General features: G+C 37.8%; 1 protein-coding gene across 2 annotated transcripts in view; it reads right to left on the bottom strand.

Moving 5' to 3' along the window:
* Positions 1-221: 221 nt before the first annotated feature.
* The window catches only part of COPB1 (COPI coat complex subunit beta 1), a 37,448-nt gene continuing 11,786 nt past the window's right edge, over positions 222-25,883 (bottom strand). The window contains exons 8-22 of one of the 2 annotated variants that reach the window (XM_021685790.1): positions 23,527-23,646; positions 21,483-21,590; positions 21,253-21,399; positions 19,900-20,045; positions 18,120-18,216; positions 16,652-16,812; positions 15,469-15,589; positions 9,893-10,120; positions 9,551-9,730; positions 7,395-7,539; positions 5,618-5,737; positions 2,733-2,878; positions 2,064-2,153; positions 780-935; positions 222-284 (exon numbers count right to left, since the gene is read on the bottom strand). In XM_021685790.1, coding sequence (XP_021541465.1) covers positions 225-284; positions 780-935; positions 2,064-2,153; positions 2,733-2,878; positions 5,618-5,737; positions 7,395-7,539; positions 9,551-9,730; positions 9,893-10,120; positions 15,469-15,589; positions 16,652-16,812; positions 18,120-18,216; positions 19,900-20,045; positions 21,253-21,399; positions 21,483-21,590; positions 23,527-23,646 — 2,025 coding nt within the window. In that variant the 3' untranslated portion in view covers positions 222-224. The remainder of the gene's footprint in view (positions 285-779; positions 936-2,063; positions 2,154-2,732; positions 2,879-5,617; positions 5,738-7,394; positions 7,540-9,550; positions 9,731-9,892; positions 10,121-15,468; positions 15,590-16,651; positions 16,813-18,119; positions 18,217-19,899; positions 20,046-21,252; positions 21,400-21,482; positions 21,591-23,526; positions 23,647-25,883) is intronic. The other variant, XM_044919698.1, reaches the window with a different exon arrangement.

The raw sequence follows: 25,883 nt of genomic DNA, 5'->3' as shown, positions 1-25,883 counted from the left end.
TATACTTTGAGGACAGCATTCAGAACTGTTAAGACAAAAGACAAACTATAATTTTAAACTCAATCTTGATTTAAGGAAAGGCTATAAATTATTGGCTGGAATGCATTCAGCATGAACTCAGATTCTATATAACATAAAGCATGAAAGAGTACAAAAGATGTTGGAGTCCAATAAGCCCATACCTAAATTTTAACTGTAAAGCTGCAAGGACTTTTTGTTTATTCTTATATACTAGTTTTCTTCTGAGACAAGTTGATTTTATCTCCAAGACTTAAGGCCATTCCCTGTAAGGAAGAATGAAAATGTTTATAATTATTAAATCTATATAAAACCAGTAGGTTTCTGTATCTTAACCAAGCCCTCATTCAATGACACCACATCAATAATGAAACCAGACTCACCAAAACTTTACTTTGTTAACTACTTTTAGTGCTAGATTTACAATTAGTCACTGGATTTGTAGTTTAGATTTCAAAAAACTCTACAGAACCCATTTCACAAACACCCTACAGGAATCAATCTTGTTTTAGGCAAATAATCCAGAGTGACAGGCCCAAAAAAGTGGGCCATTTTAATGAAGCAAAAGTTCTATTTCTATTCAGAGAATACTATTATTTCATATATGCATCTAATGCACAAAATACAAGTATGACAGAGAATACTACATATAAAAATAATGAAAAAATAAATTCTTCCTTTTTGTTCAGTTCAGAGATGATCTCAAAAACAAAAACAAAACACAACCCCCCCCCCCAAATTGGGTAACACCCAATTGTTACCTGACTCTTTGCACGAATTCTTATGTGGCCAGTAACCGGGGCCTCTGGGCCCTGTTGAATTGGCTTCTCAATGCTGACATTTGCAAGTGCATCTTCTCCAAATATGGAACGAGCATACAGGTTGGCTGCCATAAAGCCACAGTAACCAGAAAGAGCCTGGAAGAAATTTATGATATATTCAATACTTCACTAGAGAACGACACATAAGCAAGACCCACCAGCATATATAAATTATCATTTATTTATTTATTTATTTTTTAGATTTTATTTATTTGAGAGAGAGAGACAGAGATAGTGAGATAGAGAGCACAAGTGGGGAGGAGAGGGAGAAGCGGGCTCCCCACAGAGCAGGGAGCCCGATGCGGGACTCGATCCCAGGACCCTGGGATCATGACCTGAGCCGAAGGCAGACGCTTAACCGACTGAGCCACCCAGGCGCCCTATAAATTATCATTTAAAATAGGACTTACCATGTGGTGGTGGTTACATGACTAAATAAATGTCAAAACTCACGGAACTATATATGTAAAAAGTGTGAATGTTACTGTGTCTATGTTATATCTCAATAAAAGTGACTGTATTTAAAGAAATAGCACTTATTCCAATTTGTATATATACATTCCCTATTTAGTTACAGAGTTGTCTGCACCAGACCTTAAGCTCCATGAAGGAGAGACAATTTTTATTTTCTTCATTACTATATATCCAGAAGCTCACAGAGTACTGGGCGTATGATATTTGTTTGTGTATTTGTTAGACTATTTGTTGAGTAAACTAATATATGAATTAAAACCCATTTGTCTGGCAGAAATTTACTGATTAACATTAGCAGGAATTCCACAAAGAAAAGAAATTCCTTAGAGCCTCAGCTTCATTTTTCTTTCTTCCTATTCTTTTTTCATGTATACAGAACTTAGAAAATTCTGTATTTGAACAAATATATTGACCCACAATCAGAACCAAGAGAAGAGGTCATGGACCTTTTTAATCCAGTATCAAAACCTATTTTGGAATGAGCCTTTGCTGAAAGGGAGAAGAGTGAAAAGAAAAATGAATCTGACTATTCAATTGGGTCACTGTACTAGGAACAAGCAGGCTGGTATATTCCGGTACAAAGAGGTTAGCAGATTGATGCATTCTATGGGATAATTTCTTTTAGCTAGTCCAGAATGACACTGCTTTTCTTATGCTGAACAATAACAAAAATACACTAAAGGAAATACAAGAAAGCCAGGAATTTGCCATACTACTCTCTATCAGATTTAAGAAGTTCTCAAATTTTACCTTCTCTGGAGTGAGGCATTTCATGTTAGTTGACTTTAATATATGCTGTAGGTAGTCATTTAAATCAATTATATTTGTGTTAACCGTCACCTGTACAGAAGGAGAAAAAAGTCAAGGAGATCATAATCCTTATAATGAGAAAGTTGCGTATTTCTGATCTTAGGGTTGAGAAAACAGACTCATATTATACGGAACCTCCTTCCAAGTATATAGTGGGGAAGGTGGGCAAAAAACAACAACTAAATGACATCTACAAAATCCAACAAACTGCAAATTGGTATCAGAACTTTCATACATAGATTACTTCATAAAAGATCAACATGTTGCATATAAAATATTTCTAATAAAAATCAAGGCCACTGACTTTGTAAAACCTCTTCTGGACACTGGATTCAATAGTAAATTATTATTCATACATCCAAGGGATGGAATATGGTCTTTAATGTCTTGATCAATGAGACTAATCATACAACTGCCTCTCTCATCAGTTTATAACAACTTACCAAACTACTCGCATAATTTCTGGTTAAGGCTAATTTGCAAGAATAGATATTGAGAGACTGCTTCTTACATCTGACACTTTTTAGTGGGACTACTTTTATCAGAGAATTCCTCAACACTAGCCAAAAAGGAAGATAAGGAGTTCAAGGAAATCTCCCAAGGACTAACTTTGTTTTCCCATTCGAATTCAGCCCACATCTGACGGAATTCAGCATCAGTGCAAGTGGCAGGCTGGATATAGTCCATGATGTCGATGTGAATATCACTGAGGACCACACAATTTCTGTCACTTGCTGCTCCAGAGACATCATAAACTGCAATATACACACACACAAAAGGTCCTGAATCACCAGAGGCAAATTTTAATTTAAAAAATTTTCATATTTCCAAATAATAATTATGATATTAGCCAACTATTTATATAACGCTTATTCTATCCTGGGCTCTATTTTAAATGCTTTACAAAGATTACCTGTTTAATACTTTATTCCTATGTTATGGTATTATCATTCTCCATCTTATGGATGAGGAAACAGAAGTCACATAAGTTGCTCAAGGTCAGAACTGATTAAGTGGTAGGGCCAGTATTTAAATTCAGTCAGTATATACGTAGCAGGTAAGTAGTAGTGTTCCCTCAGAAGTGCTTAACTAATATTTTTGAATGAATATTGAGGAGCCACAGTATACAAGATTATTTACTTCTATGACTGCCTCATCCACAGCAAAAAGTTGTCATCTGATTGGAGCCTACCTTTCCTCCTCCTAGCCTCTTCTTTTGACATTCCCCTACTCTATCTACTTTCAGTGAAAACTGAGGTCACTGAGAATAAGTTTCTTTAATTTCTAGCCCCACATCTAAAAACAAATTTCTCTCTCTCTGTATCCACATTCACCTCCTTACCCTTCATATCAGGGAAGTGCTGTCTCTTCTCTTCCAGATTCGTATTTCCTGCCATCTGTGATCCCCACTCTGGTTTAGGATGTCACTCCATCAACCATTACCTCCCTCACTCTTAGGTCCTTACCTTCGTATTCTCTACTGTCTCTTCCCTTAGTCTATAAACATACTCACCTTAAAAAAAATTCTTCCTCATCCCGACTTCTCTTCAGTCTACTGCCCTCTCTCATTCTTATCAAAACCACAGTTCTACACTCAGAACAGTCTACACTCACTGTCCTTATTTCTCCATCTCCAAGTCTTCAACTCACCACCACTGCCCAAGATATACCACAAGCAATATTTAATTTCACTGATCACCAAATCCAAAGGACTCTTCTTTTAGACTTCCTGTTACTTGACTTTTTGCAACTCCAGATTCTTCTGGAAGATTTTTCCTTACTTCTTCTCTACCACATTTCAGGTACCTTTGTAGGATTCTCATCTGACCAAGCTTTCAATATTGCTGTTCTCTTAGATTCAGTTTTCAAATCTCCCCTCTTTTCACTTTTTATGCCCTGAGTGATTTCTTCCACTCCTACGGTTTTCAAACAAGTATTTATCTCTAGTTTAGACCTCCTGTTCAAGTTCCACACTCATATCAAACTGCCCTTGGACATCATTAGATACTTTATTCTCAACCTGCTCAAGATTTACCTTAGTATCTCTCTCAAATTTGTTCTTCTCTCCTATATTCTCTGTTTTGGTGATTGCCATAAATATCAACCCAATAAAAAAATCTGAGGGTTACTCTAGCCACTTCTTCTCCAATCAGTCCATGTCCTGGGCATTCTATCTCCTTAATATTGATAATATTCAGCACTTCTCTCCAACCCAACTACTACTGCACTGGTTTGAGCTCTGTCATCTCTCATCTTTGTTACTCCAATAGTCTACTAGTTAGCCTTCCTGCCTCTTTCAATCAGTCTTCTACAGTGCTATCACAGAAATGTTTAATCATGGGCGCGCCTGTGTGGTTCAGTCGGTTAAGCATCTGACTCTTGATTTCAGCTCAGGTCATGATCTCAGGGTCCTGAAATTGAGCCCCACATCGGGCTCTGTGCTGAGCGTGGAGCCTGCTTAAGATCTTCTCTCTCTCCCTCTGGCCAACCCCCACCCCACTCATGTGCACTCTCTCACTCACTCTCTTAAAAAAAAAAGAAAGAAAGAAAGAAATGCTTAATCATGTAACTCACGGAGAATTCCTTAATGGCTCTAATCCTTTACATCCAGGACTAAGTCTGAAATCCTTAGCATGACAAGTAAAATTGAGCTCCCCCTAACCTTCCTAACCTCATTTTTTTTTTTAAACCACTACCCTCCAGCCCACTTTGAACTCCAAGTATATCAAACTACTTGCATTTGTTACAGCTGAATCCTTGCCTATCTGTAGAACACTTACTAATCTTTCAAAATGCCACAAAGCCCTTCCTAACCTTCCTTCCCCACTCCCCCACCACTTTAAGAAAAATGACCAAATTTCTACACAGACTCCCACTTTACCTAGCACCAAGCTTCCTTTGCACCACTTACCATTATATATTACACATATCTACTCTACTTATCTGTCTTCCCTTACTCAACCACAAATTACCCGAGGAGAGATCTTTTGTCCTATGGTAGCTCCATTCCTTCCACAGAATTTGCTTAAAAAAATGCTTATTGACTGACTGACTGCCTCTATATAAGTTAGTCCCTAGGTGGCCTGGGAACCAATGCCTATACAAACTTTTAGACTCAGTTCAAAAATTATCCTTCAGTAACATATCCTCCTCCTTTTTACAGCCTTCTGTATGGTTAGCATTTTTCCTCTACGATCCCAAAGCACACAGTATATAAACTAGCGCCTCTGACATTGTGTTGTACTTATATATTTTACTTATCTATTTCCTCCTGTTGCTTGGCAGTTTCTTGAGGACAGTCTATGGTTCATTTCTGTACATCCATGAATACAGTACAATGTTTAATATAATAGCAGATGCCCCCATAAATGATGAATGAGTGAATGAATGAACAGATGCAAGTCCTGTCCTCAAGAAATGTCATACAACTACTTATTACAGAATTTCTTTAATAAAAATATTCAAACATCACATGCTATAAAATAATTCCTTACCTATATTACCGAAAATTATTCCATTTTCTGTTGAGGCTACTTTAACATTAGCTTTAATATTTGCAAAATCATGAGGAGCAAGAGTCAAAGGAGATGGCTTTTCCACAAGTTTCAGATCCCCTGAAAAAACATTTAGATATGGTTAAAATATACATTAAATCACATATAGATCTCTCATCATAAATCTTATCTCCCAAAAAATAAAATCTTAAAATGTATGCAGCTTAATAGCTTCTAGCAAAATAAGGAACAAGAGAAGAGTTATGATTCAAATATTCTGAGGACAAAATAAAGAAATCATTTAACACCTTATTGTTCACATCAATTTGCACATTTTCTTTGAAAAGGTTAACAGGTTCCTCAGAATAATTCTTTATTCAGTTTGTGGGTGTGTGTGTGTACACTCTGGGTTTACCATTTTATTTCAGTGATTGAGTATAAACTTCTCAGAAAGCTTAAGTCTTAAACTATAGACTCCACTACAAAGAAAGATAAAATAATCCATGGAAAGACTTACATACATTCTTTATACAGGCATCAAGCTATGCTGAGAAAGACAGGGCAGAAGTATCTTTTCCCTTGATATCTTAAGGTCCTTTAACTATTGCTTAAGCCACATGGAATTTCCTAGAGGCACTGACTGTTTCTTCCTTCCCTTTTTTTTTTTTTTTTTTTTAAGATTTTACTGGGACTCCTGGGTGGCTCAGTTGGTTAAGCGTCTGCCTTCACCTCAGGTAATGACCCCAGGGTCCTGGAATCGAGTCCCACATCGGGCTCTGTGCTTGGCAGGGAGTCTGCTTCACCCTCTCCCTCCAACTCTCTCCCCGATTGTGCTGTCAAATAAATAAAATCTTAAAAAAAAAAAAAAAGATTTTATTTATTTGAGAGAGAGTGTAAGAAAGAGTGCATGAGCAGGGGGGAGAGGCAGAGGGAGAAGCAGACTCCCCACTGAGCAGGGAGGCCGATGTGGGGCTCAAGCCCAGGACCCTGGGATCATGACCTGAGCTGAAGGCAGCTGTTTGACTGAGCCACCAGATACCCTGGCACTGCACTGTTTCTATATACAGTTTCTATTTTTCAACTTCAAAACCATTGTAGAAGTGGTCAGAGAGAGTATGATTCATGTGTTTTTATTAAGAAGAAAAACACATCTCAAGTTGCTAATTGTAATAATAATATATTACGTTGGGCACATGTGGTAGGTATCAGCTACAGACTCAGAAAATACCTAGTTCTGTTTTAAGGCAATTAAAAATTTAACTAAGTGAGCCATGTGGTAAATCTGTAACTTAAACAACTCTTATTTATAGCTAGAAAAACTGACATTTGCTAGGTTGAGCCTATTGAATAAATCCATCTGGATGTACCAAGAGCATAAACCTAAGAAAGTCAAGTATCACAGAGGTTCAGAAAATTGGAGCTGAAGGAGACTAAATATTAAATGTAAAACTAAGCCTTGATTAAAAATTCTTTTTTTTTTTTTTTAAAGATTTTATTTATTTATCTGAGACAGAGAGCACATGAGGGGGGGAGGGTCAGAGGGAGAAGCAGGCTCCCTGCCGAGCAGGGAGCCCGATGCGGGACTCGATCCAGGGACTCCAGGATCATGACCTGAGCCGAAGGCAGTCGCTTAACCAACTGAGCCACCCAGGCGCCCTTGATTAAAAATTCTTATACTAAAAAGATTTCTTATACAAAACTTGTACATATCCCTTAATAATCTGTCATAAAGACTTACTATGTAACACAATCTGTCCTTTATGGTAAATTTCCTTACCCAGAGTAGCTAACTCTAATGTGCAGTTCTGCAAAGTATCACTGGTTTGGTTTACAACAAGTACATCCAGGACAATATCATACTGGTTGACATGAACATAAGCTTCTGCATATACAGGATCTGAGAAACCTGTCAACTGGGTCACCTGTCGAACAAAAATAAAGAGAAAATTAAGTGACTGAAACAATTTAACCAAACATATCCTAGCCAAATGACTAAGTCTGTCAGGTAATTAACAGATGTGCTTAGATTAGACAAGTCATTCTGAAATTGATACAATAAAATTGTTGTGTAATACAGAGATGGTAATTGCAAATGGGACATTAGAAATAACAGGTACTAGAGTTTATAGCTCAGTAGGAAAAAGATGTTAAATATGTTGAGCAAATATATTAAACATGAACTCAATTTAAGAACTGAATAGATTTGGATACATTTTCAGTTAAATCCCTCAGTATCTCAACTCACTAGTTGCTTTCCAAAACTTGAGAACTAAATAAAATCCAAATCTCGTGGTAGTCCCTGCTACCTAAATTCAGGAACTAAATAGATTATATACCAAGAAATGCTTGTAATTCCACAAAGATAAATTTTATATGCTGCCCCCCCCACCAAATTTAAAAAAACAAAAACAAAAACCCAGAGTACAGCACTTTAAACTTAATATTGTCACCAAAACTACAGGCAAGAAAAAAAAAAAAGATAAAACTGGATTATATCAAAATGAAAACCTTTTGTGCATCAAAGGACATTATTAACAGAGTGAAAAGGCAACCTACAGAATGGGAGAAAATATTTGCCAATCATACATCTGATAAGGGACTTGTGACCCAGCAATTTCACCTCTGGGTATAACCGGAAAGAAATGAAGTTAATGCCTCAAAGAGATATTTGTGGTCCATGTTCATAACAGCATTATTCACAACAGCCAAAAGGTGGAAGCAACCCAAATGTCTATCAACAGATAAATGGATAAACAATATGTAGTATATATTCATAATGGAATATCACTCAGGAAATTCTGACACATGCTACAGTATGGATGAACCTTGAAGACACTATGTTAAGTAAAATAAACCAGTCACAAAAGGGCAAATACTGTATGATTCTGCTAATATAAGGTACCTGGAGCAATCAAATTCATGGTGACAGAAAGCAGACTGGTGGTTGCCGGGGACTGAGAGGAAGGGAGTGTGGGGAGTTATTGTTCAATGGGCACAGAGTCTTAGCTTTACAAGATGAAAAACGTTCTGGGGATGGATGGCTGCTGGTGACGGTTGCACAATGATGGGAATATACTCGGTGCCACTGAACTGTACACTTCAGGATAGTTAAGAGGATAAATTTGATATTATGTAAATTTTACAATTTTTTAAAAAAATTTTATTATAAATTTATTATAAATTTAAAAATGTATAATTGTAATACTGTCGATGTCAATTCCCAAATTTAAGGGAGAGAAAGTGTTTTAGTAGTTCCAATTCTGCTACTAACCTTACCTTGGACCAATCAATCTGAGACAGTTTACTCATCTAATAGAAGGGACTAAACTAGATCACTGATTTGTAAATTTATATACTTTCAGAGTAGGAAAACCTTCCTAATAAAATCCTACATGGAAGTCAAACACTAAGAATATGAGTCGCCCTGTTTAAAGTAACAAGGGGCAGGAGAAACAGAGCACAGTGTCAGAGTAGAGGCCAGAGCCCTGCTCTTTAAAAGTTCTGGTTTAACTCTGGGCACTTGGGTCGCTCAGTCAGTTAAGTGTCCAACTCTTTTTTTTTTTTTTAAGATTTTATTTATTTGACAGAGAGAAAGAGAGAGAGCACAAGTAGGCAGAGTGGCAGGCAGAGGGAGAGGGAGAAGCAGGCTCCCCACTGAGCAGGGAGCCCAACGCCGTGCTCAATCCCAGGACCTTGGGATCATGACCTGAGCCAAAGGCAGATGCTTAACCGACTGAGCCACCCAGGCGCCCCAGCATCGGAGTTTTAATTCATTTTTCATGAACCTATCAATCACAGTGACTTGACAAAAACTGATGCTGTATAACAAGTTTGTTTTTCTTTTAAAAAACAGTGGGACCAGCCACTTCCTGATTACTACTTTCTTAAGTGGCCCATATAAATAATTCACCAGTGTATTTGACATTTTGTTACCTTGTTAAGTTTAGATGCTAGGGGATCTGCTGCCTCTTTCCTCTGTGTGTTGCCCATTGCTGCCAGCAAACTCAGCTGAAACTGATCTTCCTTGCAGTTCATTTCATTCTTTGCAGTTAGTTGCATAAAGGAAATGGGGTCATCGGGCTGTACTGTTACATTTCTCTTTTCAGATTCTTTCTGTGTTGAGAAAACAATATACACGTCTCTCTTTAATATGGAAAGAAAGACAGCTTTCTGTAGGCCTATAACAGGCAACAGCCCTCACATAGGACTGAAAAGCCAACAAAATTTTTTAAAAACCCACAAAGCACTTTTAGAACTTAATCATATATACCTTACCTTCTGGGATAATTTCTCTTCTTCGAGTTTAGCAGACAACATGTGAGAAAGGGACTGTCTGCATTCCTTATTGAAGATGTCATTCATTAAAGGTGAACATTCAGACAAGACCTTGAGACACAGGGAAATTCGATCTACATCATCATCTGTAATTGGCTTCTTAGGAAGAGAGGATTTTCCCAAATGAAGGATAGTGGCCATGAGCAACATAGCCTCAGCAACAAAAGACTAGAAAAGTAGAGAAATGGATTGTTTACTGTCACGGTTCTCCAATTCAGTAATGTCACTTTATTATAACTCACAATCCAAGAAATAAACCTAATTTTCACTTCACCTGAATAAGAGTTCAAACGCTTTAGATTTTTATCTCCATATATTTGATGCACCCTTTTCCTTCCTATCTTTTTAACTGCCACCCTCTAATACTTTCATTAACCTTCAACTGAAAGATAGCAACAGCTTTTTAACTGTTTTCCCTTACTCTAACTCCTTCACATGCCAATGCTATCTTTTTTTAAAATTCCAACTACAGGGATGCCTTTGTGGCTCAGTTGGTTAAGCATCTGCCTTTGGCTCAGGTCATGATCCCAGGGTCCGGGGATGGAGCCCCACATCGGGGCCCCTGCCCTGCGGGAAGCCTGTTTCTCCCTCTGCCTGCCGTTCCTCCTGCTTGTGCTCTCTCTCTCCCTCTGTCCAATAAATACATAAAATCTAAAAAAAAAAAATTAAAAAAAAACCATCTACAGAAAAAGTTAAAAGAATAGATACACTTTACCAATTGCTTACATTATGCCATATTTGCTTTCTTATTCTACCTGTACATGTACACTTACTTTTTTGGCTAAACATATGACAGTAAGGTTCTTCACCCCATAAGTACTTTAGCATAAATCTCTTAAGAATCAGGACAGTTTCCTATAGAACCACAATACCATTCTCTCACCTAAGAAACAGAATAATTCCCAAAAACTTTACACTGAAATTCAAATAAATTTTCCTAATGTCACTAAGTGTTTTTATGGGTTTTTTGTTTTGTTGCTTTGTTTTTTTAGATTTTATTTATTTGACAGAGAGAGACAGCGAGAGAGGGAACACAAGCAGGGGGAGTGGGAGAGGGAGAAGCAGGCCTCCCGCTGAGCAGAGAGTCTGACGTGGGGCTCAATCCCAGGACCCCGGGATCATGACCTGAGCCGAAGGCAGACGCATAACGACTGAGCCACCCAGGCACCCCGTGTTTTTATGTTTTTTTTAATACAGGATCAGCTTCATGCATTTTATTTGGCTGTTATTCTTTTTTTTTTTTTTTTTGGCTGTTATTCTCTTTAGTCCCTTTTAACCTAGACCAGTCCCCCTGATTTTTTGTATTGTTTTCCACCACAATGACTTTTAAAAAAAAAGGCTAGGCCAGTTGTTCTGTAGAATGTCCTTCACTTTTTTTTTTTTTTTAAGATTTTATTTTATTTATTTGACAGAGAGAGAGAGAGAGAGAGACAGCTAGAGAGGGAACACAGCAGGGGGAGTGGGAGAGGGAGAAGCAGGCTCCTGGCCAAGCAGGGAGCCCGATGCGGGGCTCGATCCCAGGACCCTGGGATCATGACCTGAGCCGAAGGCAGACGGTTAACGACTGAGCCACCCAGGTGCCCCAAATGTCCTTCACTTTTGGTTAGAATACCAGATAGGTGATGTTTTATATCTCTTACTGTACTGTATTAGGAGACCCATAATGTCAGGTTGCCCCATTATTGGTGGCACAAAGTGTGATCACCTGCTGCTGCTATCTTAATCCTTATTGTGCACCAATCATTTCACTCCACACTCAAGTACCTTCAGTGACTTCCTACAGCCTTCATGTTAAAGTCCATAATATCCGGCCTGCTATTCAAGGTTTCCACAAGTGACTCCAACTTGCTTTTTTAGTGTTGTGTACAATTATCCTGACAGATGCTCTACACCCTTGCCAACCCATCTTTGGCTAAGTGCTGATCTGCACACATGCATGAAAAGACTCCCAGAGGCCTGGGAACAAACCAGCAGAAGAATGAGTGTAATAATCCTGAGTCTGGATACAGGCTCCAGAAGAAGAAGAAAGGGGAAGGGACAGGAAAAAAATAGCTACAGAAATTGTGGCCAAAAAGTTCCCAAATTTAATGAAAACTATAAACCTGCATATCCAAGAAGCTCAATGAACCACAAACAAAGGAAACATAAAGAAAACCACACCAAGGCAAACCCTAATCAAATTACTGAAACCTATGATAGGGAGAAAATCTAAAACGAGCCAGAGGGAACAGGACACATTCCACACAGAGGCATAAGAATGACAGCAGGCTTCTCGTCAGAAAGCCAGAAGATATTGAAGCTACATCTTTATAGTAAACTGCAAGACAGAAGACAATGGAGTAACCTCTTTACAGAACCAAAAGAAAAAAACTGTCAATTTTGAATTCTATATCCACAAAGTATCTTTCAAAAATGAAGGAAAAATAAAGGCTTTTTCAGACAAACAAAAACCAAGAAAATTAGTTGCCAAGAGACCTCACTGTAAGAAAAGATAAAGCAAGGGGTGCCTGGGTGGCTCAGTCGGTTAAGCAGCTGCCTTTGGCTCAGGTCATGCATGATCCCGGGGTCCTGGGATCGAGCCCCCGCATCAGGCTCCCTGCTCAGCGGGGAGCCTGCTTCTCCCTCTGCCTCTGCCCCTCCCCCCCCAACTCGTGTTCTTGCTCACTCTTGCTCTCAAATAAATAATTTTTTAAAAGTCTATTAAAAAAAAATTAAAGCAAATTCTTTAGCCAAAAGGTATATAAAACCAGGGAAACTCTTGGGGCGCCTGGGTGGCTCAGTTGGTTAAGCGACTGCCTTCGGCTCAGGTCATGATCCTGGAGTCCCTGGATCGAGTCCCGCATCGGGCTCCCTGCTCGGCAGGGAGTCTGCTTCTCCCTCTGACCCTCCCCCCTCTCATGTGCTCTCTCTCTCATTCTCTCTCTCTCAAATAAATTAAAAAAAAAAAATCTTTAAAACCAGGGAAACTCTAAAAAAGGCATTAGTGAAGGAGAGTCAGGAAGGTGATAAACAACCCAACTTCTTCCTGCCTTGTACTACATGTAGCAAACTTCATGAACCAATTACTAGAAAACTGGTTCTCTTAAACAGGTATCAGCAAATGCTCAAATGGTCTCCCAGTTTAGAGAACTGAGCAGCTATTCCATGCAAGGAAATCAAACTGGACTCAGAGATAAAAAATTTTGGAGACTTTTAAAAAGCAAAGAATTTATTTATTTAAAGAATAGACAATTACGCTGTGACAAAAACCTAAATAAATAAAGTGTAACAGAGAGAGTTACAAAGTAAATTATTGCCCATAAATCAAAATAAATTGATAAAAAAGAGATAATACAGGGGCGCCTGGGTGGCTCAGTCGATAAGCACCTGCCTTCGGCTCAGGTCATGATCCCAGGGTCCTGGGATCAAGCCCCACATCGGGCTCTCTGCTCAGGGGAAGCCTGCTTCTCCCTCTCCCACTCCCCCAGCTCGTATTCCCTCTCTCGCTGTCTCTCTGTCAATAAATAATAAAATCTTTAAAAATAAATAAATAAATAATCTTTAAAAAAAGGAGAGAGAGAGAGATAATACACCTTATAATTTACTTGGCCCTCTAAATCTCACTTATGGCTCTTTTCATGATAGAATAAAAAAAAATGCTTTGAAAACTCCAAATCTAAAATGAAAATGTCTAATTATATGGGAGCTTAAGTAAACGAAGGAATCTAATGGACTATTACACAGCTATTAACTATTAGGACTAGGAAGGGCTTAGAGAAACATGGGACTGTTACAATGTGAAGTGAAACTGCAGTGCTGTAAAACACAGAATGAGCAATACTGGGGGAAAAAAGTGTTTCACAGAGAAAAGCCATATTAAACTTTCTGGAGGAAGAAACGATTTTTATTATCATATTTGGGCAACGTAATTCTATCTTTTGAAGTTTCTATCTATCTCCACTACAATATTAGTAAGATTTGTACTTCAGTCCTCTAACCATGAGTGATTTTTTTCTCATTAGTTTTTGTTACCTCACTCCTTATTTTATTTATTTTTTACTATGTTATGTTAATCACCATACATTACATCATTAGATCTCACTCCTTATTTTAACAATATTAAAAATGAACAAAAATAAAACACTTTCACAATTCTACCACAGAAAGATCTGTTTGAAATGAAGGCAAAAATTTTTTCAGACAAATGAAAGCTGAGAGAATTCATCATGAACAGACATGAATTATAAGAATGATTAAGTTCTTTAGGCAGAAAGAAAATATCACATGGAAATCTGAAATTACACAAAGGAATGAAAAGCACCATAAATGGTAAATATGTGGGTAAATATAAGACTTCTTCCTCATTAAAAAAAATCTTTAAAAGAATATTAACTATTTACAGCAGATGAATGCATAAACAAAAATATCACATTATACAGGCTTAAAAAGGAAAGAAATTCTGATACATGCTATTACATGGATGAACTTTGAAGACATTATGCCAAGCAAAATAAACCAGTTGCAAAGGACAAATTTTGATGATTCTACTTATATGAGGTATAAGTAGAATAATCACAATTCTGCAGAAAGCAGAATGGTGGTTGCCAGGGACTGGGGGAGGTGGGGAGGAGGACGATAGGAGGGTTATTGTTTACTGGATACAGTTCAATTTGAGATGATGATGAAGTTCTAAAGATGGATGATGGTAATGGCTGCGCAACAATATAAATGTACTTAATGTCACTGAATGGCACATTTAAAAATGGTTAAAATGGTAAAGTTTACATTATATATATTTTACCATAAAGAAAAAAAATACCAAAAAAAAAGTCACCCAGAAAGGTACTTGCACTTTGTCCTGTTCCCAACTCTCGACTTCTTACAACTAATTATGCTCCCCCATACCCAAGCCCAACCAAATACTAGATAAATAAGAAATGTTAAAAATAAATAAATAAATAAAAATAAAATAAATGATGTATATATATGTATATAAACACACTCAAATAATTCTTAACTATTTACAGCAAAAATAACAGCAATGCATGTCAGGGTTGATAACATGACACACAGAAATAAAATGCAGGACAACAGCACAAAAGGTTGGGGGGAATGGAAATGGAGTGTAATGAGTGTAAAGTCAGAATAGGCCAGAAGCTATGATGAAAGCATAAACTGTAGAAATGAGAACACACTGAAGAGACATTTCTGGGATAAAAAAGACAATGACTGACTGGATGAAAATGCTTGAGAGAGAGGTCTTTCCTTCTCTGGGCCTTGACTGGTCCTAGCAAGCAAATGACTTCATAAGCCCTTACATCTCTTCCACTGGACTAATCACAAGGTAACATTATTGTATTACTTTGTCAATTTTACAATAACATTGTATTACTATGTTCATTTCCCCCATTACCATAAGCTCTTTAATGACAAGAACTTCAGCATTCACTTTTAGGTCCTTCACTGTCCAATGCATATGGTAGGCACTCAACATTTGCTGGGTAAATGGAGGATAAATGAACGATAAATGAACTTACATTTTGCTTTTTCTTCTCCTGAACCAAAGCTACGTAGCGCAAGGCAATCTTGGTCAGGGTTGTAGCAAGGGAGGCAGCAACAAAGAAATCTCCATCCAGAAGGAAGCCTCTCAGGGGAGGTCTGCAAAGCAATCAAGGAAAATGAAACCCAACCATTTCTTAAGCAGCATGCAGATTTTGCATAAATTATTCAAATAAGCATATTTAACACTCTCACTGCCACCCTTCAGTGAAGAGGATCTCAATTAGCTCTCTCTTTAGCTTTTAGAATAGAAAAAGGGAAATATACATGGTTTTACAACTTATCTTCAAAAGAGCTAGAGCCAAGTGAATATGGAAAGAGAAAATGATTCCGAGTGTATGTACTGGAGCCAATGAGCTACTTCAAATTCCAACTTATCTATTTATTGTGTCCCTACAGGTAAGTTACAAACCTTTCTAAGCCTCAAATTCCTCTTCTGTAAAATGGGGATAATAATAAACTGTATCTCAATAAGTTGTTAAGACTGTAAGAGACAAACTACTTACTACAATGCCTAGCATATAGTAACAACCATTAAAATTTTAGGCATTATTTTTATCACGTTCATTATAAAATTGGAGAGCAAAATAAGGCAGAAAATATTAAAATTTTAGTCCATCAACTAGAAGTGGAAAATCTTCAAAATATGTTTCCCAAGCACTAATACAGGCAACAAAATTCACAGTTACCTCCACTGAGCATTTTCTTTAAATCTTTTTTTAGGATTTATTTATTTGAGACAAAGAGAGAGTGTACAAATGGGGAGAGAGGGAGAGAGAGAGGGAGAGGCAGACTCCCCGCTGACTGGAGCGCCCAACATGGGGCTCGATCCCAGGACCCTGAGATCATGACCTGAGCCAAAGTCAGATGCTTAACTGACTGAGCCACTCAGGTACCCCTCCACTTAGCATTTTCCATGTGAGTTAAAATAATTTTAAACAGAACAGTTATTTCAATGAAAACAGTTTTAAGGAGCAGAGGATTAAAACCATCAACACAATTCCTAGGAGAAATTAAACATCCTCCTTTCAAGTATCTTAAATGGCAAAGATTTCCATTTTGGTCAAAAAAAGCAAATAAGAGGAAAAAAATCATTTGTTCTATACTCAGGAGTAGTAATTTAAAAAGTATAGATGGTAGGGCACATGTGCTGTAGATTACCTTTCTTCCTCTTTCTTCATGGGTCGAGAACTGCTTAGGGCACTCTGAGTTGCATAGGTGCCCATCTCAGTTACCAACTTCTGAACTGGCCCCACAGTTATTTCCTCTTCAGGTTTTAATTCTCCAGCTTCTTTCTTTATTTCTGACTCCACAATTGGGATCTACAAATCAATTGGAAATACCAATTTAGTAATAACATCAACAGCAAGCAAAATCGTATTTAAATATTCAATCATTTCTATGGAGAAGGCAATTCCACCAATGGGATTTTTGCAACTCTGCATTCAATTTTCTTTCCTTCCCAGGATGACGTAGTGGGAAGAACAGGGGCTTTGGAGTTGGATGCCACTTAGTTGTTGAATGGTTCTGGGCAAGTTAATTAAACTACTCAGTTTCTTTATCTCTTAAATGGAAATCTTAAATCTATCCATACAAGTTACTTAATAGGAAAATGCTTAGGACAGTGACTAAGACAAAGTACATACTCACTAAGCCTTATTCCTCTTCTCTATCCCTTCCTCTGAAATACTAACCAAAACAGCACCTGTTCCAAAATGAAATAAATCTGACTTATGTGTACAGAATAACTTTATCAACTACCTTTTTTTTTTTTTAAGATTTTATTTTATTTGATCAACTACCTTTTAAAAAAACCAGATGGCTACTATGTATTTATTCCTCAATACCAATCATCTAACTTAAGCTCTAAGAGTCTTCAATCATTATTGGTCAATTCCTTTTTTCATACGTGAAAAACCTGAAGTCCAGTCAGTTAATATAAATTAAGAAATTTATATCCAAGGTCCCAGAGTTAATTAATGGCAAAAGCAAGACTGTAACCCAGGTCTCCTGACAAGCACTATTCTTCCTATTCTACCATATGGTTGTTTGGGTGAGGAAAACACTGCCAGTTTTAGTACACAAATAGTCTAATGTCGGGCGCCTGGGTGGCTCAGTTGGTTAAGCGACTGCCTTCGGCTCGGGTCATGATCCTGGAGTCCCGGGATCGAGTCCCACATTGGGCTCCCTGCTCCCCCCTCTCATGTGCTCTCTCTCTCATTCTCTCTCTCAAATAAATAAAAATCTTTAAACAAACAAACAGTCTAATGTCAGCAGGTTCTTGTAATACTCGCATTCTCCTTTCAGAATATACAGGGCTAACACAGAGTTTTACAAGTCTTTTTCTTCTTTTCAAACACATAACCTTTGGTTCAAATAAAATCTTACCTGAAAGGGTAAATAAAACAGGCAAAAGAACAGGTGTTATGGCTCAATGCAGGGGAGAGGGATGCCCCTAGTTTCCCACAGCCTCTAAGCTTTAATTATCTGGGTAATTAAAACACATTTTTCAGTGTTTTTAACTCCAATACTACTAAATAAAAACATAAAAGCAAACCACCACATAAAAGTCAGATTTACTAAAGTAAAAATCACCATTTACAGTAGCATTTACTGAAGTAGAACATACCTCCCCAAGGGACCTGCGGACCTCAGTCATCACACTCTGAATGTCTTCCTTGGTACTACAGTATTCTCCCAGGATCCATAATGCTCCTCGGTAAATCCTAAGGGAAGAACAAGTTCTGAAACAGGGACATTGCTAACAAATCTTAAAGCAAAGTGAATTTAAGCTCAGAAAGAAAATAAGATTCTGCAGTTCCAAGAGACTATGGATGAAATTTTAAGAAAGAAATGTAACAAAGACACTAAGTTTGATTCTCTCCAGAAATCACAAGGATTAAAAGGAAAATAAGTATTCTCAACCATATTATTAGGAACACTTTAAAATTGGTAAACTCATTAGTAAAAATAACAAAATGTCTCCCAGAAAGGTGTTATCCTCCATTTAGGACAGAGTTAAGGTAAATTTTATCATTTACTACTATAAAAAATGTACAACTTTGATATAAAAAGTAATTCACTTTTTATTTGTAGTCACTGAAAAGGCAGGATGCTGAACAGATAAGGAAGGAGTGCAAAGGATCAGTAATTAAAAAAACTCCAGAAACATAAAGAAAGCAACAATTCTCTAGTTAAGAATGTTAAACTGAATGAAGTCTTTAGTTATCTTTTCCTTAAGATTTTCATTAAATTTATTCAGAAAACATTTTAGAAACTAAAACTTTTTTTTTTTAAAGGTTTTATTTATTTGACAGAGACAGACACAGCGAGAGAGGGAACACAAGCAGGGGGAGTGGGAGAGGGAGAAGCAGGTTTCCTGCGGAGCAGGGAACCCGATGTAGGGCTCGATCCGAGGACCCTGGGATCAGGACCTGAGCCGAAGGCAACACGCTAAACGACTGACCTACCCAGGCGCCCCCCCCCACCCCCGGCAAAAAAATATTCTTAAAGGGTATACCTTCCTAGTTTTTCTCTTTCCTGAGACTGGCCTCCTGATATAAAGACTGGAGCTCCAGTAGGCATCTTAGCCATGTAGATGAGGGCTCACACCCTAGAAAGAACCTGGGTCCTAATGACTTATATTGTCATAAGTTGTCATAACTGCCCTCTGAATCTTTTTTAAAGATTTTATTCATTTATTAGAGAGAGAGCACGAGGGGGAGTGACAGAGGGACAGGGAGAAGCAGGCTCCCCGCTGACCAGGGAGCCCCATGCGGGGCTTGATCCCAGGACCTGAGCCGAAGGCAGCCGCTTAATGACTGAGCCACCCAGGTGCCCCTAGGCTGCATTTTCAATCCCTCATTTTAATAAATACTAATGGGGGATATAAATAATGGTATCCAAAAAGTGATACACTTTAAAAATATGTTCCTTAGTCACTTGAGGATTCACCATGTCTTAGAGGAAATAAGGATAGAGAAACCTAGCTAAATCACACCTACAAAAGCAAATTTTTGCCCACAGATTATGGATTTACTGAGGTTGGGGTGAGGGGATGTCTACTGTGATACTTATATTGACTTTAGTATCTTGATTCATTTCTTCTCCCTTACATGTTCTATCAACTGACCCTTTAAAGATAGAAACTGATAAATTGCTTGCTTGACCTTTATTTATTTATTTTTTAAAGATTTTATTTATTTATTTGACAGAGAGAGACACAGCGAGAGAGGGACCACGAGCAGGGGGAGTGGGAGAGGGAGAAGCAGGCTTCCCGTGGAGCAGGGAGCCCGATGCGGGGCTTGATCCCAGGAGGCTGGGATCATGACCTGAGCCGAAGGCAGACACTTAACGACTGAGCCACCCAGGCGCCCCTTGACCTTAATTTAAACAGACTTTAAACCTACTTGACAGATTTAATAGCATGAAAGACTTCAAGCATCTTCTCAACAATAAGCATTCTCAGGTTATCAAAGCGCTGAATGGCTTCACGAACAAACTCCAACACATCAGCAGCTGCTGCTTCATTACTGTCACTGAGAAATTCCATTAACTGAAAGGAAAAAAAGGAAAACAGGGTAAGTTATATAATTTTTTAAAAAAGATTTATTTATTTGAGAGAGAGGGAGGCCACATATGTGCACACAAGTCGGGGGAGGGGCAGAGGAAGAGGGAGAGAGAGAATCTCAAGCAGACTCCACACTGAGCACTGAGTCCGACATGGGACTCAATCTCATGACCCTGAGATCATGACCTGAGCTGAAATCAAAAGTCGGACACCTAACTGACTGAGCCACCCAGGCACCCCATAAGTTATATAATTTTCACAAAGAAAATTTTAAGTTTTTTAGTTTTAGTTTTTTTTTTTTAAGATTTTTATTTATTTATTTGACAGAGAGAGACACAGAGAGAAGGAACACAAGCAGCAGGGGTGGGAGAGGGAGAAGCAGGCTTCCCGCTGAGCAGGGAGCCTCATGCGGGGCTCGATCCCAGGACCCTGGGATCATGACCTGAGCCGAAGGCAGACGCTTAACGACTGAGCCACCCAGGCGCCCCGAAAATTATCTAAGTTTTAAGAAGTAAACAAATTTACAAAGACTATAATAATTTTTGAACATATAACAAAATGTAAGTTGAGAGAAAAAGCACTGCTATGTAAACAAAGTCACAATGTCTTTCCTAGGTTTTGTGCAGCCAAGCTTATTACAAAAAACTCACTATAAAATGAAAGCTGGAAATACACAACTCAAAATAAAGTAACTGGATACTCCTAAGTTGTAACTAAAAGTAAAATCATTTCAGAAAAAATTTGTGGAGTTCAAAGACAAAATTTCAAATTACAACATACCTCATTTATCTGACAGTGACAGAAGCCAATGATTCTAGGTACATATATTTTTCCTATAACTAAATCCTTCAACTTTTAAGAGGTAAAACTATTTGAAAGAAATACTTGTTTGTGCTACTGAATGATATATATATATATACACAGCATAATTTTATCACAGGTAACTGCAGCAAACACTAATTATAGTAATATGTGGAGGTTATTTTTGTCATGATATTTTTGTGTTTACTTTTTTAATGAAAATGTAAGAGAAAGAAGTCAGATTCCTTATCCTTCTGAGCTTAAGGGTGAACAGAAAGGTCACTTCTGACCACAAGATTTAGTGATTCTACTAAACAGTTTAACTGCTAAATAACTAAACCTTTCTATTCTTTTAGAGAATTTCAAAATTAAAGTCATCAGAATTACATACCACAGGAATAACATTTGCAGCCATATCTGGAAATCGGACAGAACAGGAATGCAATGTTCTCACAAGGAGTTGTCTGTATTTGTCAGTATCTTCATGCTCAGACACATTATTTGTTTTAATCACTTCCTTCTTCAGAACAATAACCAACTAGAGAACAAAGTAAAATACGTGGGAATTACATCATGTTTGGCCTGACGGCTTACAACAGTGCTGTCAGAGTTTTGTTTTACCTCTTCAACATTCCTAGAAGAGACAAGATCCAGTGCTAACTGCAGAGTTTTCTTGCGTACTTCTAAGTCTGGTGTGCTCAATACTCTCAGGATGTCCATAACCAGATCCTGAGAAAGAACAAAAAATCCAGAATTAACACCAATATTAAGAGAAAAAAATCCTAACCACAGAAGAGAGGGTTCTGACCATCATCACCTTAATTCTTTCAATAATAAAATCACTGGTGGAAGAACTGGTGGAAGAACCAGATATTTTGGGTATCCTGATGTAACACAATATGAAGTATATAATATCACATATGATGCATTCAAACTGCAAATGTTTACTGTGACTCTATCAAGCTTTAGCTCAAACTCAGTTTATAGAAAATTCAGAAGTCAGAGAAACAAACTAAATGACACCACCAGAAAGTAATCAGATGTATCTACAAGGAGGGGCATCTTACAGGACAACTGGTCTGGTCTCTTCAACAAGCTCATATCATGAAAAAAATTAACTGCTCCAATTAAAACATCAAGGACATAACCCGGTAAGACATATAGTCATGAATTAGACAAGCCAAACAAAAGGGGTATTTCAGGGACATCTGGGAAAATTTGACTTTGGAGTTGGTATTAGATAATACTAAGAAACTATTAATTTTGTTAAGTGGGATAATGTTATTTTCGCTCTGCAGGATAATGTAATGTTTTAAATGGCACATACTTTAAAAAACACTATGGCAGATAAAGATTTTAAAATATAGCACAACTAATTTACAAATGATTTTACTTCTTTAAAACTTTAAAAAAATTTCACTGATAAAAAAGTTCTAAAAATCACGGGGCGCCTGGGTGGCTCAGTTGGTTAAGCGACTGCCTTCAGCTCAGGTCATGATCCTGGAGTCCCGGGATCGAGTCCCGCATCGGGCTCCCTGCTCGGCAGGGAATCTGCTTCTCCCTCTGACCCTCCCCCCTCTCATGTGCTCTCTCATTCTCTCTCTGTCAAATAAATAAATAAAATCTTAAAAAAAAAAAAACAAAAACAACTAAAAATCAATTCCTATATAACTTTCATTTACATTCACCAGTTGTTAATATTTTGCCACACATACTTTATCCCACTCTCGCTACACCTAAACATTTTAGTGTACATCTCCCATGAATAAGGATAAACTCTTATATAACCACAATACAATTATCAAATTCAGAGAACATTGGTAACAATGATATCACATAATATACAGTCCGTAATTCTCATTTCTCTAATTGTCCCAATCATGTCCTATAGAGCAAATTTTTTGTTGTTGCTCTGACCCAGAATAACATTGAATTTAGCTGTCATCGGGCTTTATTTTTTTTTTTTTAAGATTTTATTTATTTATTTGAGAGAGAGAGACACAGCGAGAAAGGGAAACAAGCAGGGGGAGTGGGAGAGGGAGAAGCAGGCTTCCCGCGGAGCAGGGAGCCCAACGCAGGGCTCGATCCCAGGACCCCGGGATCACGACCTGAGCCAAAGGCAGACGCTTAACGACTGAGCCTCCCAGGCGCCTCAGGGAGAAGCAGACATCCTGCTGAGCAGGAAGCCCAATGCGGGACTCGATCCTGGGACTTCAGGATCATGACCTGAGCTGAAGGCAGTCGCTTAACCAACTGAGCCACCCAGGCGCCCCCATGGGGCTTTATTTTTATAAAAATCATTATTCTCACAGATTTCACAGGTATGCTGATAATTCCATAGAATTATCTTTTATTCTCAATCAGTTGGCATATTTTTCAAAAACAATAAATTATATTCAAATTAAAATGAATGTATCTCTATTGTTAATACCAAATGTAGTACAAATAGAAAAGATATAAGATAACATATTAATTCATATTAGAAATATTTTTTATGGCAAATACCCTAAAAGGCTATGGCGATTCAAGAGTTACACCTTAGCTGACCAAAATTTAAATTGCCCAGTCTCCAAGAATTTAAGTTAACCAAGATAGCAAAGCTTGAGTGTTACCTCAATTTGAAAAAGATTTTATCTAGGATTTCTCTCTTTCAGATAACATTTACCTGTAGTACTCGTTCATGAGCAGGATGCTCTTTTAATTCTATCAATCGATCCAGAACTATGAGCTTTACGTTGTTGTCACTCTCCTTAATAATTAAATCAATGTAACACTGAGCAGCTGCCTATATAAAAAAAGAAACACATTTTAGGAACACATTCATCCATCTTAAACACAGAATCTGAAAATAAGAAAAAAAAAAAGTCCCCAAAGAAGCCAAAATACATTCACTACTCCTGCACTAAAAGTTTATGAATATTTCCCAAAGGAATGTGTCCCTCTGTTCCCTATATTCTAATAAATCTCATTATTTTCAAGTTTAAAAAAGTTAAGAAGAATCACAAGTTAAAAGGATGAAAAGGGGCTGTTAGAGGCAGAAATACTAACAGTCAAAAATTAAGGGTTGAAACTAAGGAACAAGGCAGAAAAAAGCAGACAGAGTATCCCCCAAAATATAGCTACTGAGTATCTTTGAGTTTAGGTGCGAAGTCTAACACACCTGCATTACAGTACAGAAAAATCAAGACTATAAAGATGACCCTGACTCATTAAAAGCAGAAGACAAAGGAGCAAACCTGAAAGAGCTCCCAGTGGCCAAAGCTGGAATAGTATGATCAATGAAACAAATAACAATAATGATTATAATACATAAAATAAAATGGCCATACTGATATGAAGAATGAAGAAGGGAGGGAGGGTGGGAGGTAAAGGGACAGCTCTTCTTGCAGGACTCCAGTTAATAAATGTATAATGAGGGAAACAAAGTCACCATTAGAATATCACATTAATAACTGCTATATAGAAATGCTAAAATTAGTTGGTATAGGTTTGAAGAGAAATAGGTTATTTGCAGTTTCAAAGTATCTTCCCATGTTATTTACTGATTACAAAAGGAAAAATCATAACTTAACAGTGGAGGTATCTGGCAGGCATCACCTTAACCGACTGATCAAGGTTAACATCACTAACAGTATTCCAACATCATGTACACTCCTTCACTGAGAAAGGTTCATCACTTCCATGGTATTCTTCCCCAAAATGCACAACCTCAATCTAACTGTGAGAAAACATTAGACATACTCAAATTGAGGGACATTTTACAAACAAATTGACCCAGTATTCTTCAAAAGTGTTAAGGTCATGAAAAACAAGAAAAGGCCTGAGGAAGTGGCACAGATTGGAGGAGACTAACACATGACAACTAAATGTAATGTGGGATCCTGGATTGAATCCGGTACAAAAAAAGGAGATTGGTGAAGTAAATTGGTGGAATTCAAATAACATCTACAGTTTAGTTAACAATATTGTTCCAATGGTAATTTCTTAATTTTGACAATTATACAATTGCTATGCAAGACGCAAACATTATGGGAAGCTGGTGAAGGGTAATGAGAACTTTGTCCTGTTTTTACAACTTTTGCTGTTTTGTTGTTCTGTAAGTCTAAAATTATTTCAAAATCAAAAATTAAAAATTTTTTCCTAAGTATTGGCAGGTAAAGCAATCGAGTCTCCTATTAATACAAGCTGGCTTTATAGAACTATTCATTCTCTGACTATATTGGGGGTTCCTCATGTAGTCTTTTTTTTTTTTTTTTAAAGATTTTTTATTTATTCGAGACACAGAGAGAGAGAGAGAGAGAGAGAGAGCATGAGCAGGGGGAGAGGCAGAGGGAGAGGGAGAAGCAGGCTCCCTGCTGAGCCAGGAGCCCAATGTGGGGCTTGATCCCAAGACCCTGGGATCATGACCTGAGCTAAAGGCAGACGCTTAACCATCTGAGCCACCCAGGCGCCCCCCTCATTGCAGTCTGGATACAGTAAATTAGAGAAGAGAAAGCTAACATTCCAATATTGAAAACATGCACTGTAATCTTTTTTTTTAGGATCCATCATGTAGGATCCAAAATTCATTTTCCCAGATCTAGGTTTTAACGTAATTAAAGTATGGGGAGAGATCTTAAAATACCAGTATCATTCTCCAGAAACTAGAAATATTAGCATTCTCTCTGTCTCCCTTTCTTCCCATGTATATGTATGAAAGCAGGAAGGAAGGAAAAAAAGATTGGACTATGTAAGGAATCCAATAATTTCACAACATTTATAAACTGTTATTTCTGTGCCATGTAATGCCACGTAATCACAAAGTAAACTGCAATGCCACTAAATCATTAAGCGCTGGGGTGCCTGGGTGGCTCAGTCAGTTAAGTGTCTGACTCCTGGTTTCGGCTCAGGTTGTGATCTTGGGGTCCTGGGATCAAGGCCTGCCTTGGACTCCAAACTTCCCTCAGAGTCTGCTTGAGATTCTCTCTCTCTCTCCCTCTGCCCCTTCCCTCCCCTGCATTCTCTCTCCCTCTCTCTCTCTCA

This window comes from Neomonachus schauinslandi, chromosome 11, assembly GCF_002201575.2.
Source record: "Neomonachus schauinslandi chromosome 11, ASM220157v2, whole genome shotgun sequence".
In the NCBI taxonomy this organism is placed as follows: domain Eukaryota; kingdom Metazoa; phylum Chordata; class Mammalia; order Carnivora; family Phocidae; genus Neomonachus; species Neomonachus schauinslandi.
This window is presented reverse-complemented; position numbering and strand designations above follow the sequence as displayed.